Source organism: Propithecus coquereli, unplaced genomic scaffold (assembly GCF_000956105.1).
Source record: "Propithecus coquereli isolate 6110/MARCELLA unplaced genomic scaffold, Pcoq_1.0 Scaffold146, whole genome shotgun sequence".
NCBI classification, from domain to species: domain Eukaryota; kingdom Metazoa; phylum Chordata; class Mammalia; order Primates; family Indriidae; genus Propithecus; species Propithecus coquereli.
Window position 1 is genome coordinate 2625144 of NW_012138969.1, and position 21260 is coordinate 2646403.

The 21260-nt window shown below is 52.4% G+C and overlaps 1 protein-coding gene across 1 annotated transcript in view; it reads left to right on the forward strand.

Annotated features, from left to right (window-relative positions):
• NCF2 (neutrophil cytosolic factor 2) overlaps window positions 1-21260 on the forward strand; it is a 28246-nt gene that overhangs the window by 6025 nt on the left and 961 nt on the right. Inside the window, exons 3-14 of the mRNA XM_012639999.1 lie at window positions 3965-4073; window positions 6683-6817; window positions 7724-7831; window positions 9423-9482; window positions 10889-10932; window positions 12292-12433; window positions 12643-12711; window positions 13736-13811; window positions 15804-15829; window positions 16254-16405; window positions 16530-16641; window positions 20269-20446. Of these exons, the coding sequence (XP_012495453.1) occupies window positions 3965-4073; window positions 6683-6817; window positions 7724-7831; window positions 9423-9482; window positions 10889-10932; window positions 12292-12433; window positions 12643-12711; window positions 13736-13811; window positions 15804-15829; window positions 16254-16405; window positions 16530-16641; window positions 20269-20446 (1211 nt within the window). The remainder of the gene's footprint in view (window positions 1-3964; window positions 4074-6682; window positions 6818-7723; window positions 7832-9422; window positions 9483-10888; window positions 10933-12291; window positions 12434-12642; window positions 12712-13735; window positions 13812-15803; window positions 15830-16253; window positions 16406-16529; window positions 16642-20268; window positions 20447-21260) is intronic.

Genomic DNA, 21260 nt, shown 5'->3' on the forward strand with positions numbered 1-21260 from the left:
AGAGTGAGACTCTGTCTCAAAAAAAAAAAAAAAATGAGTGGGTTAAGAATTCCCTCAGGCTACAGAGGGAATTGTTTTAGGGTGACAATGTTACGGGTGATTTTTCTATTTCCCCTACTCTCATATGTTGTCGTGCTGCTCGTCTGTCATTATACATCCCATAGAGCAAAGTCAGAGCGCATTTCTGAGAAGGCAAGTGGTGTCTCAGTGATGACCCTGGACAGGCTGTGTCACCTCTGTGGCCTCAGCTTTGTCATCTGAAAGGGGGAGGGAGCTCTGTGTTGTCTCTCAGACCCCCTGCCTTATGGATCTTAGGGCGTGAAGACAATGGTGAGACCCTTTAGGTGCAGCAGCTTGAGAAAGCAACACAGCAAAGCCTTCTCCCTGCTGACTTGGAAACGGCAGAGGGTGGCCACGAACTTCCGTCATAGCCCCAACTGCAGCATGCCACCGGTGTTCGACGTTTGACTTCTTTCGGTTTGCAGAAACTCCATCATCCTGGGTACAAGTGTGTGAAGTGCAGGATTCCTGACTGCCTGGGGCATCGATAGCACAGGAACGAGCAGGAGCTCCAGCAGTTACTAAGAAACCTTTGCAGGAGTATTACAAAAAAGGGTGATTATAAACCCTCTCCAGCTCAGAGCTTGTGAAAAGCCACAGCGAGGCTGCCTTTGGCTGGTGAGCCCCTGCCTGGGAGGAGCAGGGGGCTCTGGGCCCGGCACAGCCAAGGCGCCCTGCAGGGTGTCACTGGGGCGTGGGTGTGAAGAGAGCACCCAGCCCAGCAGCGCCCGGCAGGGGCCGCCAGCACCTTGGCCGTCTCCTAGGGGACGCTTCCAAGTGGCACCAATGAGAACTCTTATAGGGCAGGAGGGAGGCGGGGGCTGCAGAGGCACGGCCCACCTGTCCACGGCCCGAATGCTATTTTGGAATTTTCATACTGAGCTTATTCAGACCCTGTACAGCAGGGAGGAGAGTGTGTGTCAAAGCGGACCCCCTCTGGGTGCACCTCTGAGTAAAGAAGCGGAGGGACCCGAGGAGAGGCCTGCAGCAGGGAGCCACGGGGCTGGGAGGCAGGCCGATGTTTCCAAGCATGTTTAAAAATGACTCTCAGCAGGGATACCCTCACCTCGTTTTTTAAAAATTAATTAATTTAGAGACCTGCTGGGGGTTGGGGGTGGTGTCTACCTATGTTGCCCAGGCTGGCCTCAAACTCCTGGGCTCAAGCTCTCCTCCTGCCTCAGCCTCCCCGACTACAGGCCTGAGCCATCACACCCGGTCCCACTCCGGTTTTTTGTTTTGTTTTGCTTTTTGTACACAAAGCAAGCACTGAATAAACTGTCAGTGCTCTCTGCCTCCCACTGGGCCCAGATCTTTAGACATCTTGACAGGGTAGAGAATTACAAGGGCAATTTTGCGGGGCTTAGGCAATGCCAGGTAGACCCAGGCGGTGCCACTTGCGGGCTGAAATCATCACTCAGCAAACTCAGCAGAGAGGAAGGCACATTTGCAGGCGAGTGCTGACGGCACTTAAAAGCGAGCCCTCTGGGACCTTCTGCCAGCTCCCAAAGGGGCGGTAGAACACAGTGGAAACTGCGGCTGCTACAGGACACCTGCGCTGGCCGGGCCCTCCTAGCGGAGGCGGCTCTGTGGCCCAGCAAGTGGGGCCAGTCACCCCACCCTCCGGTTTACACAGAGCGGGAATGCCTGAAAGATGCTCACTGCTTCTTAAGGAGTGACCTGCCTGCTTTTAATAGTTTTTACAATCACCTTTACTAACAACGAGCATTCTAGAGAAAGCCATCCTCCCACGGCGAACCCAGGCTCTCCTCTCTCGTTCCTCCTACAGCCACTGCCGCCGCCGCTGTGTGTGACTTCACACCTAACGGTGAGGGCAAGTCCAGCTTCTCCCGCAACCAGCCTGGGGACACGATCCCCAGACTCTCTTGGCCACCAGCCCTCGTGCTCAGCGCTAAGCTTCCTGGGCATCAGAGTTCCAGCTTCCACACCACGTATTTTTAAATCTCCTAACAATACCTTATATGGCATGGTGCTCGACATAAGCACATGATAAATGATTGGTACATGGATTTAATTGGTAGAGTTTTAGAGCTGAAGAAGAATAATTCTAATGGTAAATTACTGTGTGTGCCAGGCACTGTCCTAACCACGCGGATGCTTCATCTCATTTAATTCTCACGACAACCTGGGAGGTACATGCTATTATTATGTTCTTATTCTTTTTTTTTTTTTGAGACAGAGTCTCACTCTGTTGCCCGGGCTAGAGTGCCGTGGCGTCAGCCTAGCTCACAGCAACCTCAAACTCCTGGGCTCAAGGGATCCTTCTGCCTCAGCCTCCCGAGTAGCTGGGACTACAGGCATGCGCCACCGTGCCCAGCTCATTTTTTCTATATATATATTTTTAGTTGTCCAGGTCATTTCTTTCCATTTTTAGTAGAGACGGGCTCTCGCTCTTGCTCAGGCTGGTCTCGAACTCCTGACCTTGAGCGATCCACCCGCCTTGGCCTCCCAGAGTGCTAGGATTACAGGCGTGAGCCACCGCGCCCGGCCTATTATGTTCTTATTCTAAAGATGAGGAAACAAACTTACAGAAGTTAAATAACTTGTCCTTCATCACTAGACGGTGAGTGGCAGAGCCAGGACTCACGTCCGGGTGGTTCTGACTCCAGAAATTGGATCCGGGCACTAGCAAGCTCCTTGCAGTGCACACTCTTTGTATAATTTCTTCCCTGTGCCACACACCGCCGTCACACTACCGACGTGGGTCCTGAGGCCAGGGAAGCAACTTGCTCGGGTCTCGCGGTCAGTGGCAGAGCTGTCGGATCTGGTCCCGGCTCCCGGTCCCGTTACCGCCCCCACTGCCGCTTGCGGAGCCCCGCTGGCCTGGGCCCAGATCCCTGGCTTGTCTCCAGCAGAAGCCGGGGTAGCAGTTCTGGATCAGACAGTGGCCTCGGGACTTTGGTCCAGTTGCCCAGGTGGGGGCCCCAACCAGGCAGCCAGATTTGTTCCCGCCGGGCAGGGGGGCTGCGTGGAGTGGGGGGTGGGCAGCTTGTTTTTGCTGTCCCCACCCCTGCAGCCCAGCAACGGTTCCCGCTCGCCAGCGCCTTTGTGGAGGTCAGGGTCAGGGCGAGGCCTGGGCCAGCTTCCTCAGGAGTGTGTGGCCAGCTCCTGCCCGCACCCCCCGGGCCCTGCTGATGTGGTCAGCGCCATTCTCTGCCGCAAAGCCAAGGACAGCAGCCCGGACACACCTCGAGCCAGTCAGCGCATCGCCGGTGCAGCGAAGCCCCAGGCAGAACCGGGAGCAGCGTTAGAAACACTGTCTGGCTTAAGCGAGAGTTTCTCTTTTCTTCTTTCCAATGTGTGGAGGAGGCAGGAGGGGAGAGGAGACCAAGAAGGCCACGAAACCAAGATCGAAGCTGGACTCAGAAGCAGCCAGGGGAGAAGGCTGTGGGCGGGAAGGTGACGCCAGCAGCTGTGGGAAGGGGCCTCGGAGCCATTGTGTCAGGCTGGCCTGGCCTGCCTGTGGGGAGCCGGGAGCCAGCAGGGCTCCAAGTTAGCTTGGCAGGCTCTGCAGGGACACCGGGTGGGCAGGGGTGGCTCTGCGGGGAGCCCTCAAGAGGGAACAAGGGCTGCATTTGAAAGCGACAAGCCAGGGTGTCGGAGAGGTGGGAGTTGTGTGCAGTCAAGAGAGAACAAAATCCCTGGGACTGCCTGAGACGGGGGCACTCGGGGCTGCTGCAACGCACAGCCCGGGGGCACCGGTCACCCCGAGTTCCCTAGCATGCTTGAGCCCAGGGTTGTTGAGAAACTAGAGCAGGTCAAAAGGACTTGGAAAGGCTTCTCGCACCGGGGAGCTGGGTGGGGAAGGCAGAAGCGCATTGGCGTTTCACTCTGCGTTCGTTCCTCTGCGCCCTGCACCGCTGTGGCTTCTCCCTCTGTCCTGCAGATACGACTCAGCCATTAAAGACCTTAAAGAGGCCTTGGCTCAGCTCCGCGGGAACCAGCTCATAGACTACAAGATCCTGGGGCTGCAGTTCAAGCTGTTCGCCTGCGAGGTGAGGAGGGCAGGGCCCAGCCCGGGCAGGAGGGTCTCGTGGCTGGACGGATCGGACGCACAGTGATCTGGTGACACCTTCAGGAGCTCCAGAAGGTCACTTTGCCTCCTGTGCCTTGGGACTCAGGCATTCCCTTACGGAAAGACTCAGATGGATGACTCGAGGCTCTTCATGGAGTCATCATAGGTTACCTGAGGGTGTGTGCATTTTCATAATGTGAGGCTCAAAGCTCCATGCAAACCTGAGCCCCCTGGGCTCTCTGAAGGGAGGCTGGACATGAGTGTGTGGGCCTGTGACAGGTTCGTAATAACTTACACGTTTTGTTTAGCGATCCAGGTGGACAAGCTATTCGCTCGGCATTACACTAACAAATCCCAAATCATGACTTCACTCTCCACGCGGGACCTGCCGTAACCTTGCTCAGTTCCCAAGTCACAGACCACACGCCACTAGTCATGATCCTTACCCCATGTAAGAATGAGGATAATTTGGCACAAACATGTCCCCTCTTGTTCAAAGAACAGCTCAAAGCACAAGTTGAGGTAAAGGTTTCCATAGAACAATTTTTTTCCTGTATTATCAAAAGGGAGAGACATGACTGGCTTTGACTTCGAAGGTTCATGTACTTTTAACAACCAACCCTTCCCACCCCTTCCCACTCCCAGATATATACCAATAGCCTCGAAAAGTAAAATTCCTGCAAATGTCACAGATCTTTCTTTAGAAGAATCACTGAAAAGAAGTCCACTTGCTTTAGTTTCTCAGGCACAAGAAGCCAAGTATTCCCAGGGTGGCTCAGGGCTAATAATAGAGTCCACAGCTGCCTGGGGCCCCTGGGGAAATGTGGCCCCGTCCCAGCCCTGCAGCAGACTAGCAGGTCCCTCCCGTCTCACAGTCTGGGCAGATGAGGCTTTGCAGTGGGGACTGGCCGGCGTTCGACCAGCTTCTAAAGTGGAGTTTTTCAACCGTGGCACTATTGATATGTTGGACCAGACAATCCTTTATCGTGGGGGGACGGGGGAGGTGTCCTATGCATTGTGGGATTTTTAGCAGCGCCCCTAACCCCTACCCACTAGATATTAATAGCACTGTCACTGCCCCCACCCAGTGTGACAACCTAAAATATCTCTAGACATTGCCAGTAACCCCATTGAGAACCACTTACACAGGTTAAAGTGTTGGGGGACCAAGTGGCTCCAGAGCAAGGATCATGCCACAGCCGCATGGAAGTGGAATTCCATGAGAGGAACGTCCCCCTGTAGTTGGGGTTGACATGACCCGGTGGTCAGAGTGGGCTTCTGCAACCGAGGCTGGACTTTTCAGGATCTGAGACCCTCTTTGCCACACAAGACCCTCCAGTCGTCCCTACTTATGATCTCTCTCTTCCCACCGCAATGCAAGCCTGGCTTCTGAGAAATCATACCACTTTTTTTTAAGAGTGTCAAAGTTTTTCTAGTCATTGAGCCCTAAAAACCAGCTGTGAGGAAAGGGATTAAAAGGAGGTGACTGAGAACCAGATAGGAAGGTCAGGGTGGGCTGGGGCAGCCAATGGACGCAGGAGGCCGCAGCTCACTGGGGCTCAGAAGTAGGCCTGGAAGGGGCCAGGTCTCCACTTCTGGGCTTAGGCTGGGTCCCCGTCACCCAGCACCAGCCACTAACTCCATGGAAACACCAGTCCTGCCGCCATCCGCGTCTGGCACATTAACATTGCTTGTTGGCAGGAGGCCTCCGTTCTTGGGCGCAGGAGCTCCTCCCTGGGCTGCTGAGTCTTGTCATGACGTAGCGGCTGGCTTCTCCCAGAGCAAGTGATCCCACAGAAAGTGAGAGAGAGTGTCAACATGTTTTATAACCTAGCCTCGGATGTCACACACCCCCTTTTCCACAGTATCCTATCTTTTCTGTTTCTTTCAGTCAAGTAGTTTTTTTATTCTCTGTGTAAGTTGTGAAGCATAATGATAAAATAAGCACTTATGAACCTACAACCCAAGACCTAGAAAACTGTGACTACGGTTCACTTTGCCATTCCCTCCCCACCCCAGGTGAAACACTCCCGTGGCTTCTGTGCTAAGCTCCGTGGGCCTTCTGCCCGTGGAGTTTCTTGACGTGCGCCATATTACACACAGTCTTGTTATTCATGCCGTCTGCGCCAGGTTCTACTGGTGACGGTGCAGGACAATGCATCTGGAACCCTCTCTCCACCCCACACCTGTCCAGCGTTTCAGCCTAGGCTTGGTGGTGGGAGCTGGAGTGGGAAGCCACACACATGTATTTTATTCCCAACTCTGTCTCTGCCTCTTCAAGGGGCTTTGAGCAAGTCACGCTTCTCCACACCAGAACAGCACAATAGCTCTTGTCCCCTCCTGACCTTATCTGGTTGTTGGAGAATGAGCATAACGTTGGAAAACATCACATGACGTTTTCTTAACACCATGCTTGTGCTTGATGTAACTCGATAGCAAGACGAACTGTGCTATATTTTAGATTTTCCCAGGAGAGCTGAGAGGGAGAAACGTTACCAGGCAACATTCCCAGAGTATACATGTCAGCCCTTCCCTGGCACGTTGATTTGGGGTAGGCTCAAGTTTTATCCGCGGTCTGTCCTTTTCTAGGTGTTATATAATATCGCTTTCATGTACGCCAAGAAGGAGGAATGGAAAAAGGCTGAAGAACAGTTAGCATTGGCTTCGAGCATGAAGTCTGAGCCCAGACATTCCAAAATCGACAAGGCCATGGAGTGTGTCTGGGTAAGTATCTCATTGGTGATGCAGGTCGTGAGAGCATTTCACTGGATTCGCGTTTGTCTCAGAGGACATGCAATCGAGAAACCGTAACAGTGGTGCTTTTTCTTTCTGTGAGCTCTGGGTAACGTTGATCTGTGGGTACAGGTCCATGTAAGATCTTGTGCATGTGTGAGGAGCTCAGGCCTAGAGTATGGGGCGGCAGAGCCCCTGTATCACACCGCCCTCGAACTGGGGCTCCCAGCAGCGCAGGGGGCCAGGGTGCTGGAGGCTGGAGGGGCGCAGTGCAGCCTCTATGCACCAAGAAGGCAGAGACCGTGTCTGCTTGGTCACCAGTGAGTTCTCGTAGCTGGGTGCAGTGCTGGGCACATAACAGCTTTCAACAAAAATGCATTGATTCTATGAACGAATGGTGAAAATTATACATAGATTGAACATATTTGGGAATGAAATTGGTTTTAAATTCGATTTTTAAAAGACCAGGAAGAAGAGGGCTTCAGTCAGTCTTTGAATGCTTATCCACGTCAGCAAACACCAGTCCCAAAAGAGCACTGTCATGAGCCTTGTGTGGGTCCCGGCCGCCCTCGTGGTGGTGGGGTGCTCCCTGTGCTGTGGGAGAACCCCACTGACACACACACAGTGGGGGCGGTCCCCTAGGAATGCAGGGTGCTGGGCAGACAGCACCGGCCAAGGTCCACACAGCCTCTCCGCATAAGGTGATATCGAGACCCACTGCTCCTGCCCTAACACCCGAGAGTAATGTCAAGAACAAGATCAGTCCTTTCAACTCTGGAAAAAGTGCTTTTACGTGGTTATCTCAGTGGATCCGCGCGTCTATTCGGTGAGGGAGGCGGGACAAGCATTGCCACCCCTGTTTTCAGAGAGGGAAATACTACACTTTCTGCGTTGCAGAAGCAGAAGCTGTACGAGCCGGTGGTGATCCCTGTGGGCAGGCTGTTTCGACCAAATGAGAGACAAGTGGCTCAGCTGGCCAAGAAGGATTACCTCGGCAAGGCTACGGTAGGCGGGGTCACTCCACTTCCCCGAGTGGCCTGTGGCCTGGGCCACGTGGAGCAAGGGTGGGGGACTCCGGACAAGGGGGCATCTTCCTTGTGGCGCTGGCCCTGGGATGGCAACGAGAGACTTGCCGACAGTGCAGAGGTCTGGCTGAAGGATGGGCAAACGCTTCCAGTTTACTTCTCCAGCCTCCTCTCATCCCTCCCTTCCAGCCCGAGCTGGGTGAGAGCCAGAGGGTTACTCACAGGATGCAGAGTCTTGGGGAATGAGCCAGTGGAAAGAAATCACAGCTAGGAGGAGCTCACTAAATGCGGAGAGAACATGTTAGGGACAGGGACCAGCATGGGACCCTCTCAGCCCAGTGCTGTCTGACACTCATGTCTCAGTGTGCAGAGAACTTCCCCCGACGTCCACGGCCCTGTGTTCAGACTCCTTCTTAAACTAGACTCTTTCTGAATCCAGGTCTTAAATCCTTTCAGCCATGATCCAAAGGACATCAGCAGTCCCCTTCCAAAACCATATGTGACTTTGACACTATTCGTAGGGCTTACGTTGCATAATGGCTGGGGAGCTGGGTCTGGCACAGGAGCAGAGGTCAAGAGAGCCTGGGTTAATGGAAACACCCCAAATATCCATCAGTGGAGGAATGGATAAACAAAACATGATATATCCCTACAATGGAATATCACTCAGCTATAAAAAAGGAACGAAGGGCCGGGCGCGGTGGCTCACGCCTGTAATCCTAGCACGCTGGGAGGCCGAGGAGGGCGGATTGTTTGAGCTCAGGAGTTCGAGACCAGCCTGAGCAAGAGCGAGATCCCGTCTCTACTAAAAAAAATAGAAAGAAATTATCTGGACAACTAAAAATATATAGAAAAAATTAGCCGGGCATGGTGGCGCATGCCTGTAATCCCAGCTACTCAGGAGGCTGAGGCAGGAGGATCGCTTGAGCCCAGGAGTTTGAGGCTGCTGTGAGCTAGGCTGATGCCATGGCGCTCACTCTAGCCAGGGCAACAAAGTGAGACAGAGTCTCAAGAAAAAAGGAACGAAGTACTGATACATGCTACGACACGGATGAACCTTGGGAACATTATGCTGTGTCAAAGAAGCCAGACACGAAAGGCCACATGTTATATGGTTCCATTTACATGACACGTAGGTAACTCCACAGAGATAGAAAGCAGATTGGTGGTTGCCAGGTTAGGGGAGGAGAAGTGTGGACTAACTGCTTAATGGGTAAGGATTTTCTTTTGGGGTGACAAAAATGTTTTGGAGCTAGACAGAGGTGGAGGTTGCACAGCATGTGAATGTACTAAATGCCACTGAATCGTTCAATTTAAAGTAGTTAATTTGATGTTATACAAACTGTACCTCAATAAAAGAATGTTTTTTAAGAGAGAGAAAGAGCAAGCCTGGGCTAGCAGGGGTGGGACGTCTGCTAGTTTCTCTGCTTGCTGGAGCTTCTAATCCAGAGCCACTGTCCACCTCGGAAATCAGGCACGAGTGAGAACGGGTCTAGGGTGTGACAGAGGAGGGAATCTTGGTTGGGGACACAGCGCTGCAGAGCCTCACACCCTCCTGTCCTCGATTCCAGGTGGTGGCGTCCGTGGTGGACCAAGACAGTTTCTCTGGGTTTGCCCCTCTGCAGCCACAGGTGAGGCAGTGCCGGCCTTCTTTGTGGGTCTAGGTCTCCAGAGCTTTCCGTGAAGCATCTCACTGGGGAACATGTTTGTGCTGAGTCGCCTCATTGTCAGGGCTCCTCCAAACGGCACCCCCGTGCAGCAGCCAAGGGGGTCTGCCCCCACCTTCTCAGTCCCGGGCTCCGTGGCTGCTCAGCAACCAGGGCCGTGTCGAGCCCTCTGAAGCCAAAATGCCACTCTTCACGTCTCTAAGTGCTAAGAGATCCGCCAACCATCTCTCCTGAAGCCTCGATCCTTCTCTCGGAAGACAGAAGCACAAGCTCTGGAAGGATTTTTAACGAAGCTTCCTCCCCGCTACAGGGCTGGTGGGCGAAGCCCGTGTGGGGCCTGGGGCCTGAGGTCTTGGGCTCTCCGCTCCATTCATCTACCCGCGTGCCGCGGTTTCCCTCAGGAACGCAGGCAGCGTGCCCAGACTGAGCCATTTTCAGCCCACGCTGGGCTCGGAGAAGTGGGCTCGGAGGAACTGGGCGACAGTGGGTCTAGAAATGCAGACAGAGCCTCCCTGCGAGGGGAAGAGGGCAAGGCAGGTTGAGAGAGAGAGATGCGAGCTCTGTTGCCATGGGAACCGTGCCGGGGACCAGGGTCGGGCAGCACCAGCGGAGGACGATGTCCTGGGCACGGACTCCCGCACTCCGGTCTGCACGCACCCTGGTCTCCCCAGGACAGCACGGACAGCCTACCCAGGGCGGGATGATTCCTGCCGGCCCAGAATGTGCCCCGCACTGGGGCTGTGGGGGGCGGGATGAGCAAAGAGGAAGGAAGGGCAGCCAGCATCTAGATTCCTCGATCTTTTTCTTCACAATAACGTTGAAGAAAGTCTTGCTGAGGTCCCCTGGGCTTCGGCTCAGCCAGAGGACCGCAAGAGGGGAAAGAAGCCCAGGGCACTGGCCTGCAAGGTGCTCCGTGCAGCACAGGGACTGCGCGCTGAGAGGAGAGTCCCGCCGGCCAGTGGGTCCCGCGTTGATGGTGACCGCTCAGAAGCGTCACGTGACATAGCAGACATTAATTATAGAACAGCTTTTGGAAACAGTCCTGAGAAAGAGACAGAGCTCAAGGTCAAAGGCACTCTCGCGACGCCCTGTTGCTCTGTGACAGCTAGCCCTCTCCAGAAGCCAGCTCTGGCACCGGAGGAACCGCGGTGCTGGTGAAACCCGTACCCAGGCGGCTGGTCGGGGGTGTCATTTTCCGGTGTGTGGTCAGGGCGCACTGTGCCCTCTCCCTAGACAGTGCTCCCATCGGTCAGAAATGCATGCTTCGATTTTCTGGTCTGAAGGAGTGCTCGCATTACCATTAAAGGTCTGTTCTCTCTCCCTCCCTTTCCCTCCTCGTCCCTCTTCATCTTTCCTTGATGTTCAACCAGGCGGCTGAGCCTCCACCCAGACCCAAAACCCCAGAGATCTTCAGGTAAGTTAGATTCAGATCCATCCGTACGCGGAATATCCAAGCTCTGCGCGCGAATCGATAGCGACACAGGGGTGAAGAAGGTGAAACCGGGGGCAGGGTCTAAATCTCACTGAATTTTCTAGAACGTTAGGCTTCTTCTGTTTTCAGGGTTAGACAGGAATGATGAAGTGCAGGTGGGCCTTGGCTGCGGTGGGGCTGACCGCAGGGCCCTGGCTGCAGCTACATGGTGTCCCAGTGTCCCCATGTCAACATGCACAGCCAGCACAGAGCGAGGGGGTGTTGCCGGGGACAGCAGTGTCCCGTGGAACACAGCCGCCCGGGGGGCCAGGCTGCTGACCTAAGGCCAGAGGTCGGTTTTGCACTGCGGGGAGGAAGCTCAGGCATCAGGAGGCCAGAATGGCGTCCCCTGGCCCCGGGTGGGTGTCTCCCATTCCCTACCGACACATGTTTTCTGAAAAAATAGGAGGAAGGACTCAAGAAAAGGAAGTTACGCTTCTGTAAAATGAGAAGCAAAGAGTGACATAACCTAGAACTTTCTTAAGAATTCCCTCTCGGTCATGAAGCAAGCCCAGCTCCCCCACCCAGAGAGGTTAAGAAAAAATGAAGAAAGTACCAAAGCGACCACAGAACGACGACGAGGGGGCGGGACGAGCTCATTCCCACACTGGGCTGGAAGAGTCTGTGTTCCCTGCAGGAGCAGACAGGCTGTTTGGAAACGAAAGCGAGGGCTGAGGGGAAAGTAGCAGAGTGGGGAGCAAACGGAGGGAGCCCGAAATCCTCATTCCTCCCGAGGCCTTAAAGCGTTCTCAGTCGCACGTTCCAAAGTGGCATCCATCAGACACCCTGGAGCCCAGAGGCGTGAAGCCAGCAGCGAGGCAGCCTCAGAGCCCCCGTGCACGGCCCCATGGCTCCGCAGCTGCCCCCCTGCCCTGCAGCCCCCTCCCCACCCTGACCCGAGGCTTGCACCTGACTTCCACCCTGTGCCATCCCCTGGCCACTGTCCCCTGAGCCACCGCAGCTCAGACGTGGGAGCCGGCCAAGATGACCCAGCCAGGAACCCACCTCCTCAGAAGGGAGGGGAGGGCAAGGATCGGAAGGCCTCATTGTCTAATGTCGTTCTGGTTTTTTCTTTATTCTTGTCCCACTGCATATATGGTCATGGTTGTGGTTCACGTGCAGCTCCTTACCCAGACCTCTCAGGAGCCCAGGCAGGCGCCCTGCTCAGGGTCACACAGGCTGCTGGCGGTGGAGTGACAGGCAGCATGGAGCCAAGTCCACCGTGCTTGTCCCATAACACCGTGTGAGGGGCTGCGGGCCAAGCGGAACGGTGGGCTGGATCTCGTGTCCACCCCCCTGCAGGGCTCTGGAAGGGGAGGCTCACCGTGTGCTGTTCGGGTTTGTGCCCGAGACAAAAGAGGAGCTCCAGGTCATGCCAGGGAACATCGTCTTTGTGTTGAAGAAGGGCAACGACAACTGGGCCACGGTCATGTTCAACGGGCAGGTATTCAGAGGCTCAGGGCCGGTGGGATGGGCGGGGATCCCGGCAGCAGACGGCAGAGCATTCTGCGGAACGGTATCAGCTCCTGCTGCCTTGTTTGCGGAGCAGCCAGGTGTTCTTGTCTGGGCGCCATCCCCCTCCCACGACTCTGGCCTGGTCTGTGGAGTGGGCACCGACGAGCGCGCCTCTGTTTCCCCCTCCTCACACTGCAGAAGGGGCTTGTTCCCTGCAACTACCTGGAACCCGTCGAGCTGCGGATCCATCCTCAGCAGCAGCCCCAGGTAACGCGGTGCCAAGGCCTGACCCACTCCCTCTCAGCATTTGCAGACCTCTCCCTGGAGGGGAGGGGAAGGGAGCGGCGTGGAAGAGGCGCCGCCACGACCCCACGCTCACTGGTCCTGAGCTCGCCGTGAGTGGCACCAGCTGCCTGAGCTGAACGTGGGGATGAGGGAAAAAGCCCAGATGTGCTAAGCGGCGGCATCTGTAGGTCCCATTGGGCCCACCCACCTCTGTGACTCCCGCTGGTCAGGGTGACTGGGGAACCAAAGCCTACAGTATAGGAGGGTTAGGTTCTTCCCAGATGTGTCCTCTCCACCTGGAAGAACAGTCGATGCGTTGGCTGGTGCAATGCCATTAAAAATAAAATATCTGCTTTTAGAGCATTGAGTCAAAGTGGGCCTTGCCAGCCATTGCTTCTAAAGCTGCTACTCCCCACCCCATCCCCCCAGCCCCTTCAAAGTCCTGCCCTCTGCCAGGCCTGGAGAGTTGTCTTCGTTGGATCTGAGCAGCCCTGTAAATGATCCGGCGGTGCCAGTGGACCCTGTCTCTCTCCAGACTGTGGGACCAGCTGTGCATCAGCTCGGCCCTCCCTGCTCAGAGTCACTAGATGCAGATACTTTGGAAAGCTGCACGTGCCATGCAGATGGGAAGTGGGGTTTTTCCTTTCTCAGTGCCCGTTGCAGCTGAGACGAGAGCTCCGTCCTACCCGACCTGCAGTGGATTTCCAGTGTGGCCGACAGGGTTGATACGGTGGCCGGGGCCTTTTAGGAAGGGGATTAGGATTAGGGTTAGGATCCTTATTTCTACTGTGATTTTTGTTTTCATTAAGCTGACCCTGCCTCCTCCTTCTAACCAACATTTTCCTTAGTCTTCCCCATGTCACCCCCCCCTGCCCCGCCAGCTTTCAGGAAGTTATTTGCATCTGGAACATTCCCTAGGGGTCTGCAGGGTCTCTCACTACCCTCACCCCTGCCTGAGAACTTTGACTGAATGAAGGTCCTGACCCTCTCTTCCTGTCACCTCCAGGAGGACAGCTCCCCAGAGCCTGACATCCCAGCTCCTCCTAGTTCCAAAGCCCCAGGAAGACCTCAGCTGTCACCAGGTTAGTGGCCCCGCAGCAACACCCTAGGCCTGGGCACAGGAGCACTCCAGGCTGCTTCCTGACTGAGAGTTGCTATCCCAGCCTTCCAGAAAATTCTGGTGTCTTCTTTTCCCAACATGCCACTCAGCTAATGACCACACAACCCCAGAACCCCTCTCCTGCTCCGTCACCCCAAACATGCAATCAGTGCCCTCTGTTCCTGCCTCTCCAGAACACTCGCAGGGCCCGGGTGAGCGCAGCTGGTCCTGAGGGGCAGCGACTGTCCTGACTCAGGTAGTCGCCAAACCCCTTGATCGTTGAGTACCGAAACCATGTCTCAAGGAAGAAAGATGGAAGTAATTGTACGTGTCTGCCTCAGAGGGGCATGGAATGGCTCTTTTCAAATGTCTGAGGAGCTGTAACTGGAGAAGACACTGCTCCGCAGAGCCCCGAGGGGTGACAAAGAACCAATGGGCAGATGTGAAAGGGAAGTTTTCTTTCCGTAAGAATCTCCGATAATGTGGAGAGAGCTGCCTTGGGAAGTAATGAGCTTTTTGTCACTAGTGCAGCTTAAGCAGATTCTGAATAAGCGCTTGGTAGAGATGTCCTAAATAGGCGGTTTGTCCAGATCCTAGATCAATGATTGCCACGCCCACCTGATCATCAGAATCACTTGGGATGCCCTTTCCCCATTTTTGTTTTTATTTTTTGAGACAGAGTCTCACTACTCTGTCGCCCTGGTAGAGTGAGGCGTTGTCATCATTGCTCACTGCAGCCTCCAACTCCTGGGCTCAAGCGATCCTCCTGCCTCAGCCTCCCAAGTAGCTGGGACTACCATGCCTGGCTAATTTTTCTATTTTTAGTAGAGACGCGGTCTCACTCTTGCTCAGGCTGGTCTCGAACTCCTGAGCTCAAGCAATCCTCCCACCTTGGCTTCCCAGAGTGCTAAGATTACAGGCATGAGCCACTGGGCCCAGCCCCATTATTATTTTGAAAAATGTCAAACCTACAGAAAAGTTGAGAGTAAAATAAACACCAGAAGACCTTTCACCTAAATTTATCAATTGTTAACATTTCGCACCATCTACTTGCCTTGCTCCATTCTCTCTCTAGTTTTTTCCCCTGCGTCACTTGAAAATAAGTTACAGACTCATGACATTTCACCCTGCATTTCAGCATGGATCTCCTAAGAATAAACACTTCCTGGATAACCACAATACAATCATCGTATCTAGGACATTTACCATTAATCGTACCGTCTCATGTATATTCCATATTCCAAGTTTTCCGATTGCTCCCCCCTCAAATGTCCTTGACAGCTTTTTCGTTTTTACCTTTTCTGTCTAGGGGCACATCGAGGATCACACATCAACCCAGAAAGATTTTGTGCATACAGACTCCTAGGCCCTCGATTCTGGTTTTTACAGGACTAGAATTGGGCTTGGGAATTTATATTTTTAGAAAAAACTTCCCAAGTTATTCTAATGCTCAGCTGGGTTTGAGATCAGGGGTCTTTTTTGATCTGTGCCCCCTATAGTAAACACGTTTCTGCACGCTTCTCTTATATAAATTTATGTATACTAATATATTAACATATGATGCACTTTAGAAAACATACACAAAAATAAAGGATTAGGTGAAAATAAGGGGTTCTAGTGTTTCTTCTTCTGACCCCTGGTTCATCTCCCACTCCCTGCTTTTCACTGCTGCGGATCCCGCTGGTTTGACTGACCTGCTAACCCTGGGGGCTGCCAAGGCTGGCCTGGTCCTTTGATAATTACCTCTGGGCTCCCTGGAAGGAGAGACTGGGTTTGTTTATGTGTTCATGACCTTCGTACTTCCCCAACGTGAGATTTTCCCCATAGTTTATGAAGGTTACTAATCACCCCACGGATTAGAAGGTAAGAAGCTGGGTACCCTGTTCTAAGGGTTTCATTCTGGGCGTGGCAGGGGCTGGCCAAGAGTGTTCATTCACCATCTTCTTTTGCTTTACTCCCTACCTTTTCCATTTAGGTCAGAAACAAAAAGAAGAGCCCAAGGTAACATTTTCTTCCTTGTATTGTTACAGTGGTAGAAGAGGAAGGAGTTTGGGCCATCAGTTGTGGCCATGTCTCTCTGGATTATAGAAAGAGTCCCAGTGAAGGGTTGAGCCAGTTGCCACCTTACACGCAGTCCATGGGCTAGGGACTCCCTCAACAACCTCGCTCACCCCCATGCACACACTTCTTGCTAGCCCACAGCTGGTGGGTCAGAGCTTGCTCAGTAGGAATTCCTGTCCGAGCAGAAGTTGGGCGGGAGGACCTCGGATGGCCTTGCAGGGTACCGTGACGCCAGTGACTTAGTGGCCTCCCCTCTGCTGCATGGGGCACTCCCTGTGCCAATGCATAAAGCTACAGTGATCCAGGGTGTTGCTGGGAGAAAGCCTCGGACACTCAGGGGTTCCCTTTGCTTCCTCCCCCGCAGGACGTGAAGCTCCGCGTTCCCATGCCCTGCACACTCAAGGTGCACTACAAGTACACGGTGGTCATGGAGACGCAGCCTGGGCTCCCCTACAGCCAGGTCCGGAACATGGTGTCTAAGAAACTGGAGCTCCTTCCAGAACACACGAAGCTGAGGTGAGCTCCACGCAGGCAGCAGTGAGAGGGACCGCCGGGGGCTTTGGGCCACCAGGGAGGACAGAAGAGGAGGGCGGTTTTGTGACGATCTTCTCTGACCTGGTTCTTGCTCATTGTCCCGCAGCTATCGGCCTCGGGACAGCAACGAGCTGGTGCTGCTTTCAGAAGGTAACATGAAGGATGCCTGGGGCCAGGCGAAAAACTACTGCCTGACTCTGTGGTGTGAGAACACAGTGGTGAGTGCAGAGAGCCCCGGAGCACCGAAAGTCCCGCTCCCATTGGGTCACTTCCGCAACAACTCAACATTTATCCAGCACCTTCTGTGTGCCAGGCACCATGCTTGGTGTTGGGGATACCGTGGGTAGCGAGTCGCAGCTCTGCCTCCCTTTTATCTGCATCCTCACCCTGGCTGCAGCCGGGAGAGGGTTTCCTACAAGAGAAGAGCAGGCCGGGGGGCCCAGGAGCCCACAGGAAGCCCCCAGACCTCGCCGTGGCTGTGCGCCTGATTGTGCGTCACTCTGAGCAAGGCTGGAATGAGGTCGTGGCTTGAGGCTGAGCTCATGGCCATTCGTCACTCCTTAAGTTTCCAGGGGAGAGAACACTGGAGGGTGAAAGAAAATCGTGGGCATTTATTCCACAGGGATGGTTCGGGTAAAGCCTTCCTCATAGCAAGCGTCTACTGAGAACTTCCCATGTGCCAGATACACGTGCTGAGTACATTCTGTGTACTAATTCTTATCATCCCCACAACTCTATGTGGGAGGTGTTATTATCCCGTCTTACAATTTAGGAAACAAGGCAAACAGAGGTCAAGTAACCTGACCAAGATCACACAGCTGGGCAGTAGTGGAGCCGGGACTCGGGCAGACGTCCTGGTCCCAGAGCCTGACTGTATCGTAAGGACCTCGCTGCTCTGGCTGTACAGGGCAGGCTCTTACCAGCCTGAGGCCTCGAGAAGAGTTGAGCGACTTCCCAGCGAGAATAACTGGGGTCAGGAGCCAAGTTAAGAGGCCAGAATAGTAGCTACGAGGTAACACTCTTGGACTTCGCCCTTAGTCTCCAGAGGAAAAGTTGCCGTTTCTTTTTGTTGTTGATGTGAATCCTTTCTCCCAACTCTGGTCCCCGAAAACCACCCATCTGCTTTTTGTCAACACACTTGGCCTTTTATGTAATTCATGTAAGTGCATTATACGACATATATAGTCTTTGTTTCAGTAGTCTCTTCCTTCTGATTGCTGGAAAGTGCTCCATGGTATGGACACCACAATTAGTTCATCCATTCACCTGTTGGTGGACATTTGAGTTGTTTGCTAGCGACATTTATTCTACAGCAAGTATTTGCTGAGCACCCACTGCCCTGGAGATATAAAAACTAGTAAGACACCGGCCCTTCTTAGGGGGAAGACATGAGCAAACAGATAACGAAGAAGCATCGTGCTAAGGAAACGCAGGGAGGTTCACAAAGGGCGCACTGTGTTATGGAAGCACAAGGGAGGGCACCTGATCCAAAAACGCTGGAGGGAAGTGAACAAGTAGGGGGCCTCTTCTTGAAGAAAATGATGCTGAAATCATCTTGAAGCGTGGCCTTAAAACAATAAATAGAAATTAGCAAGGGAGAGAAGTAAAGGATACATTGCACAGATGGAGAGGACAGAGGGACCACGTCAGCCTAGTGGGTAAAGGGGCTCAGTGTTACTGGACACAGCGGGGAGGGTGGCAGCAAACGAGGCTGGAAAGGCAACAGGGCCATGTCATGCAAGGCCTCGTACACTGCGGCGCTACGATGCTGTGAGCAGGAGAGAGTGGGGTCTTGCTTTGGGGTAATGATCATGGGGCGTGTGAGTAAGGCGCGAACTCAGGTAGGCTGGCCAGTGAGCTTCCTGAGTCATCCGCTCCCATCACAGTCCTGAGGCCGGGAGAGCCCCGCCTTCAATGTCATGAAACCACCGTCTCCGAAGCCCAAGGCAGTTAACTGGGGCTCCCACGACAGTTTCAGTTCTCCCTCCACTCACCTGTGCTTTTCTGCCTTAGCATTTTTAGGCTGTGGCATTTGCAGTTTTATCAGTGTAGTGGGTATAATATGAAACAGTTCATACGTGAATCCTTTAGAGTGCTACAATTTTTCACCTACTAGTGGGTTTTGAGACAGTTGAAACGACCATGTGGCTATTCTGGCCAATCTAGGCCTGGGGCCCACGGCAGGAGGCAGAGTTGCTCCTCCAAACCTCACCCTCGCAGCTGGGCAGGGGCCCCTGTTTAGTTAGGGGAAGGGTTTCTTTGATATGCTCTCACTCACATCAAAGACAAATGTTCGCTGGGAAAAAAAATGAGTGGGAGAGGAAGGATGAAAGAAGATGAGTTGGAGGAGGGCCCTGTATAGGCCCCAGTTTGAGGCATTCCGAGTTCAGAAAATTGCCTTCAGTAAGTAGAGCCACTGGGGATGAGACTGCCTGGTTAGTCTCTGACTGAGAGAAAGGCCCCAGGACCTGGGGCTAAGAGTGAGCACAAGGGGTCCCTTGGGAGTTTGAAAGGTCACTCTAGGTTTGCCAACTGTCTTTGGACCAACCCTGTCAGCATCTTCTTGAAAGGTTTGTGCCTAGAAAGGGTTATGCTCTAAATGTGAACCACTTCACTTAAAAGTTGTTTTGATTTTTTTCCTCTGACAAGAGCTTCAATCTGTTTAGCGGCTCCGCATGGCTAAGTAGTCCCAAACTCCCAGCACAGTCTTTCTGGAACTCAAGCCAAGCTCGAGGGTCATGGTTAAATACTCTTTACCACTATCTGTTACCTTTGGAGGCAGCAAGTCAGGTTATTCTCATACTAGAAGGAAAATGGACTAACATTTATTAAGCATCTACTCTGTGCAGGCACACTTATATGAACCGGTATTTATATATATTTAGAACAGTACTGTCACAGAGTACGTGTTCAATAAATGCCAACTATCATTACATGTCATCTCATTTAATTCTTCTAGCCTCAACTCAGGTGAGGAAACCGAGGTTCTGAGGTTACACTGCTTGCTGGAGGACACACAGCTGGTGAGCAGTGGAGCTGGGACACAAACCCCGCCCTGTGGACTCCGGAGGGCTCTGTCCGTCTTAGTGTGCTGCCTTCTGATAGAGGACGTGCCAAGGTTCAACAAACAGCATTTAGCAGCATTTCTAATGTTGATGTGTTAAATCCTGACTCCTATCTCTAGAAACACCTTTCTCCATTTATGGAGCAAAAATGACCACAATGTAAGAAGTCTAAGACCCTACGTCTAAGATGTGTAAGAAGCGGTGCTGATTAAGAAGCGTGGCACCACGCAGTGGTTCTCAAACTTCAGCAACTATCAGGGTTACCTGGAGGACTTAAAACACAGAGTACAGGGCCCCACCCTCGGACTTTCTGATGTACCAGGTTTGGGATGGAGCTGAAAATTTGCATTGCTAACAAGTGGTGCTGGTGCTGAAAATTTCCATTTCTAACAAGTGGTGCTGGTGCTGGGAAAAGGGTGTTACATTCAGTGCTAAGAAAGAAACCCAGATTTGACTCTGGGCTCTGTCACTTACTTGTGACTCAACCTGTTTCCCCATCAGAAAAAAAAAAGATTAATAATGCCTATTCTAACTTTCTCAGGCTTACTGTATGATTTCGGCAAGACATTTTAAGACTGTATATGGTTCTGCAGACCTTTTATTATCTGATCATCCAGTATTCATAAAGAACATATTAGGTCTTCACTAGGCACTGATCACAAACTTGCCTTTGAGTTTATATCCCAGGTTCTACTATGACATTTCACTGTTTCCTTTAGTGATGTTCAATGCCCACTGGCCAGGAAATTAGGAAAATTAACAGGCCCTTTGTTATTTCAGGGTGACCAAGGCTTTCCAGAGGAACCCAAGGAAAGTGAAAAATCTGATGCTAATAACCATCCAACAGAAGCTCAGCTTAAGGAAGGGAGCCAAGTGGTAGCGCTCTTTAGTTATGAGGCCACCCAACCAGAGGACCTGGAATTTGCGGAAGGGGATGTAATCCTGGTGCTATCAAAGGGTAAGCACGACTCCAAGATTATAGAGACTAATTTACATGTTAGCTGAAACAAGGTCAAGGGCAGAGAGAATACAGCAATAACATACAAACCAAACTTTAGCCAGTGGTTTCAATCTCCTTTCTAGTGTTTAACTCCAGGGAACAAAACTGAGTGCTCAGCCTTTCCCTGTCTGTTGCTCTAATGCGCAGGGAAGTGACAAGTAGCCAGCTGAGATAACATCTTCATTATTAAAGATGGATGTTTTGGAACCCATGGATCCTTCCCAGAGTTAACAAATTTGCTGGAATCATTTTGCCTTTGCACCAAGCCATGCGACGCTTACCTTCTGCAACCTATAGTTCTCTGAATTGATACACGACTATTAAACTCTCTGGGTCTCCTTTTCTTTTAGTGAAACATAACTAATATCTACAACTGTGTTATTACGAAGTCTGACTATATACATACTCTAGTACAATGCCTGCACTCTATTAAAAAAGCTCAGAATAGGAGCTATTAAAATCCTTATATTTTACAAACATGTACTAAACCCATTACTAGTTCTAACTCTCAACTCTTTGATGAGTCAATACTTTTAATTGACTCATCAATTAAAAGTGAATTTTCACTTTTAATATATTAAACCCATGGCATTTCCCGTTTAAACAGATTCCCAACAAAGCTCAGATAAAATTCTCCTTCTTAAAAAAATCGTATCTAAGGATTTATTGTTCAATTTATTTCACCTTATTTATTTGGTAACTTTCTGAAAAACACACAATTCATTCTGCATTTTACTCTTTCATTATCATGCCTAAGTCAGAAATCAGTAGT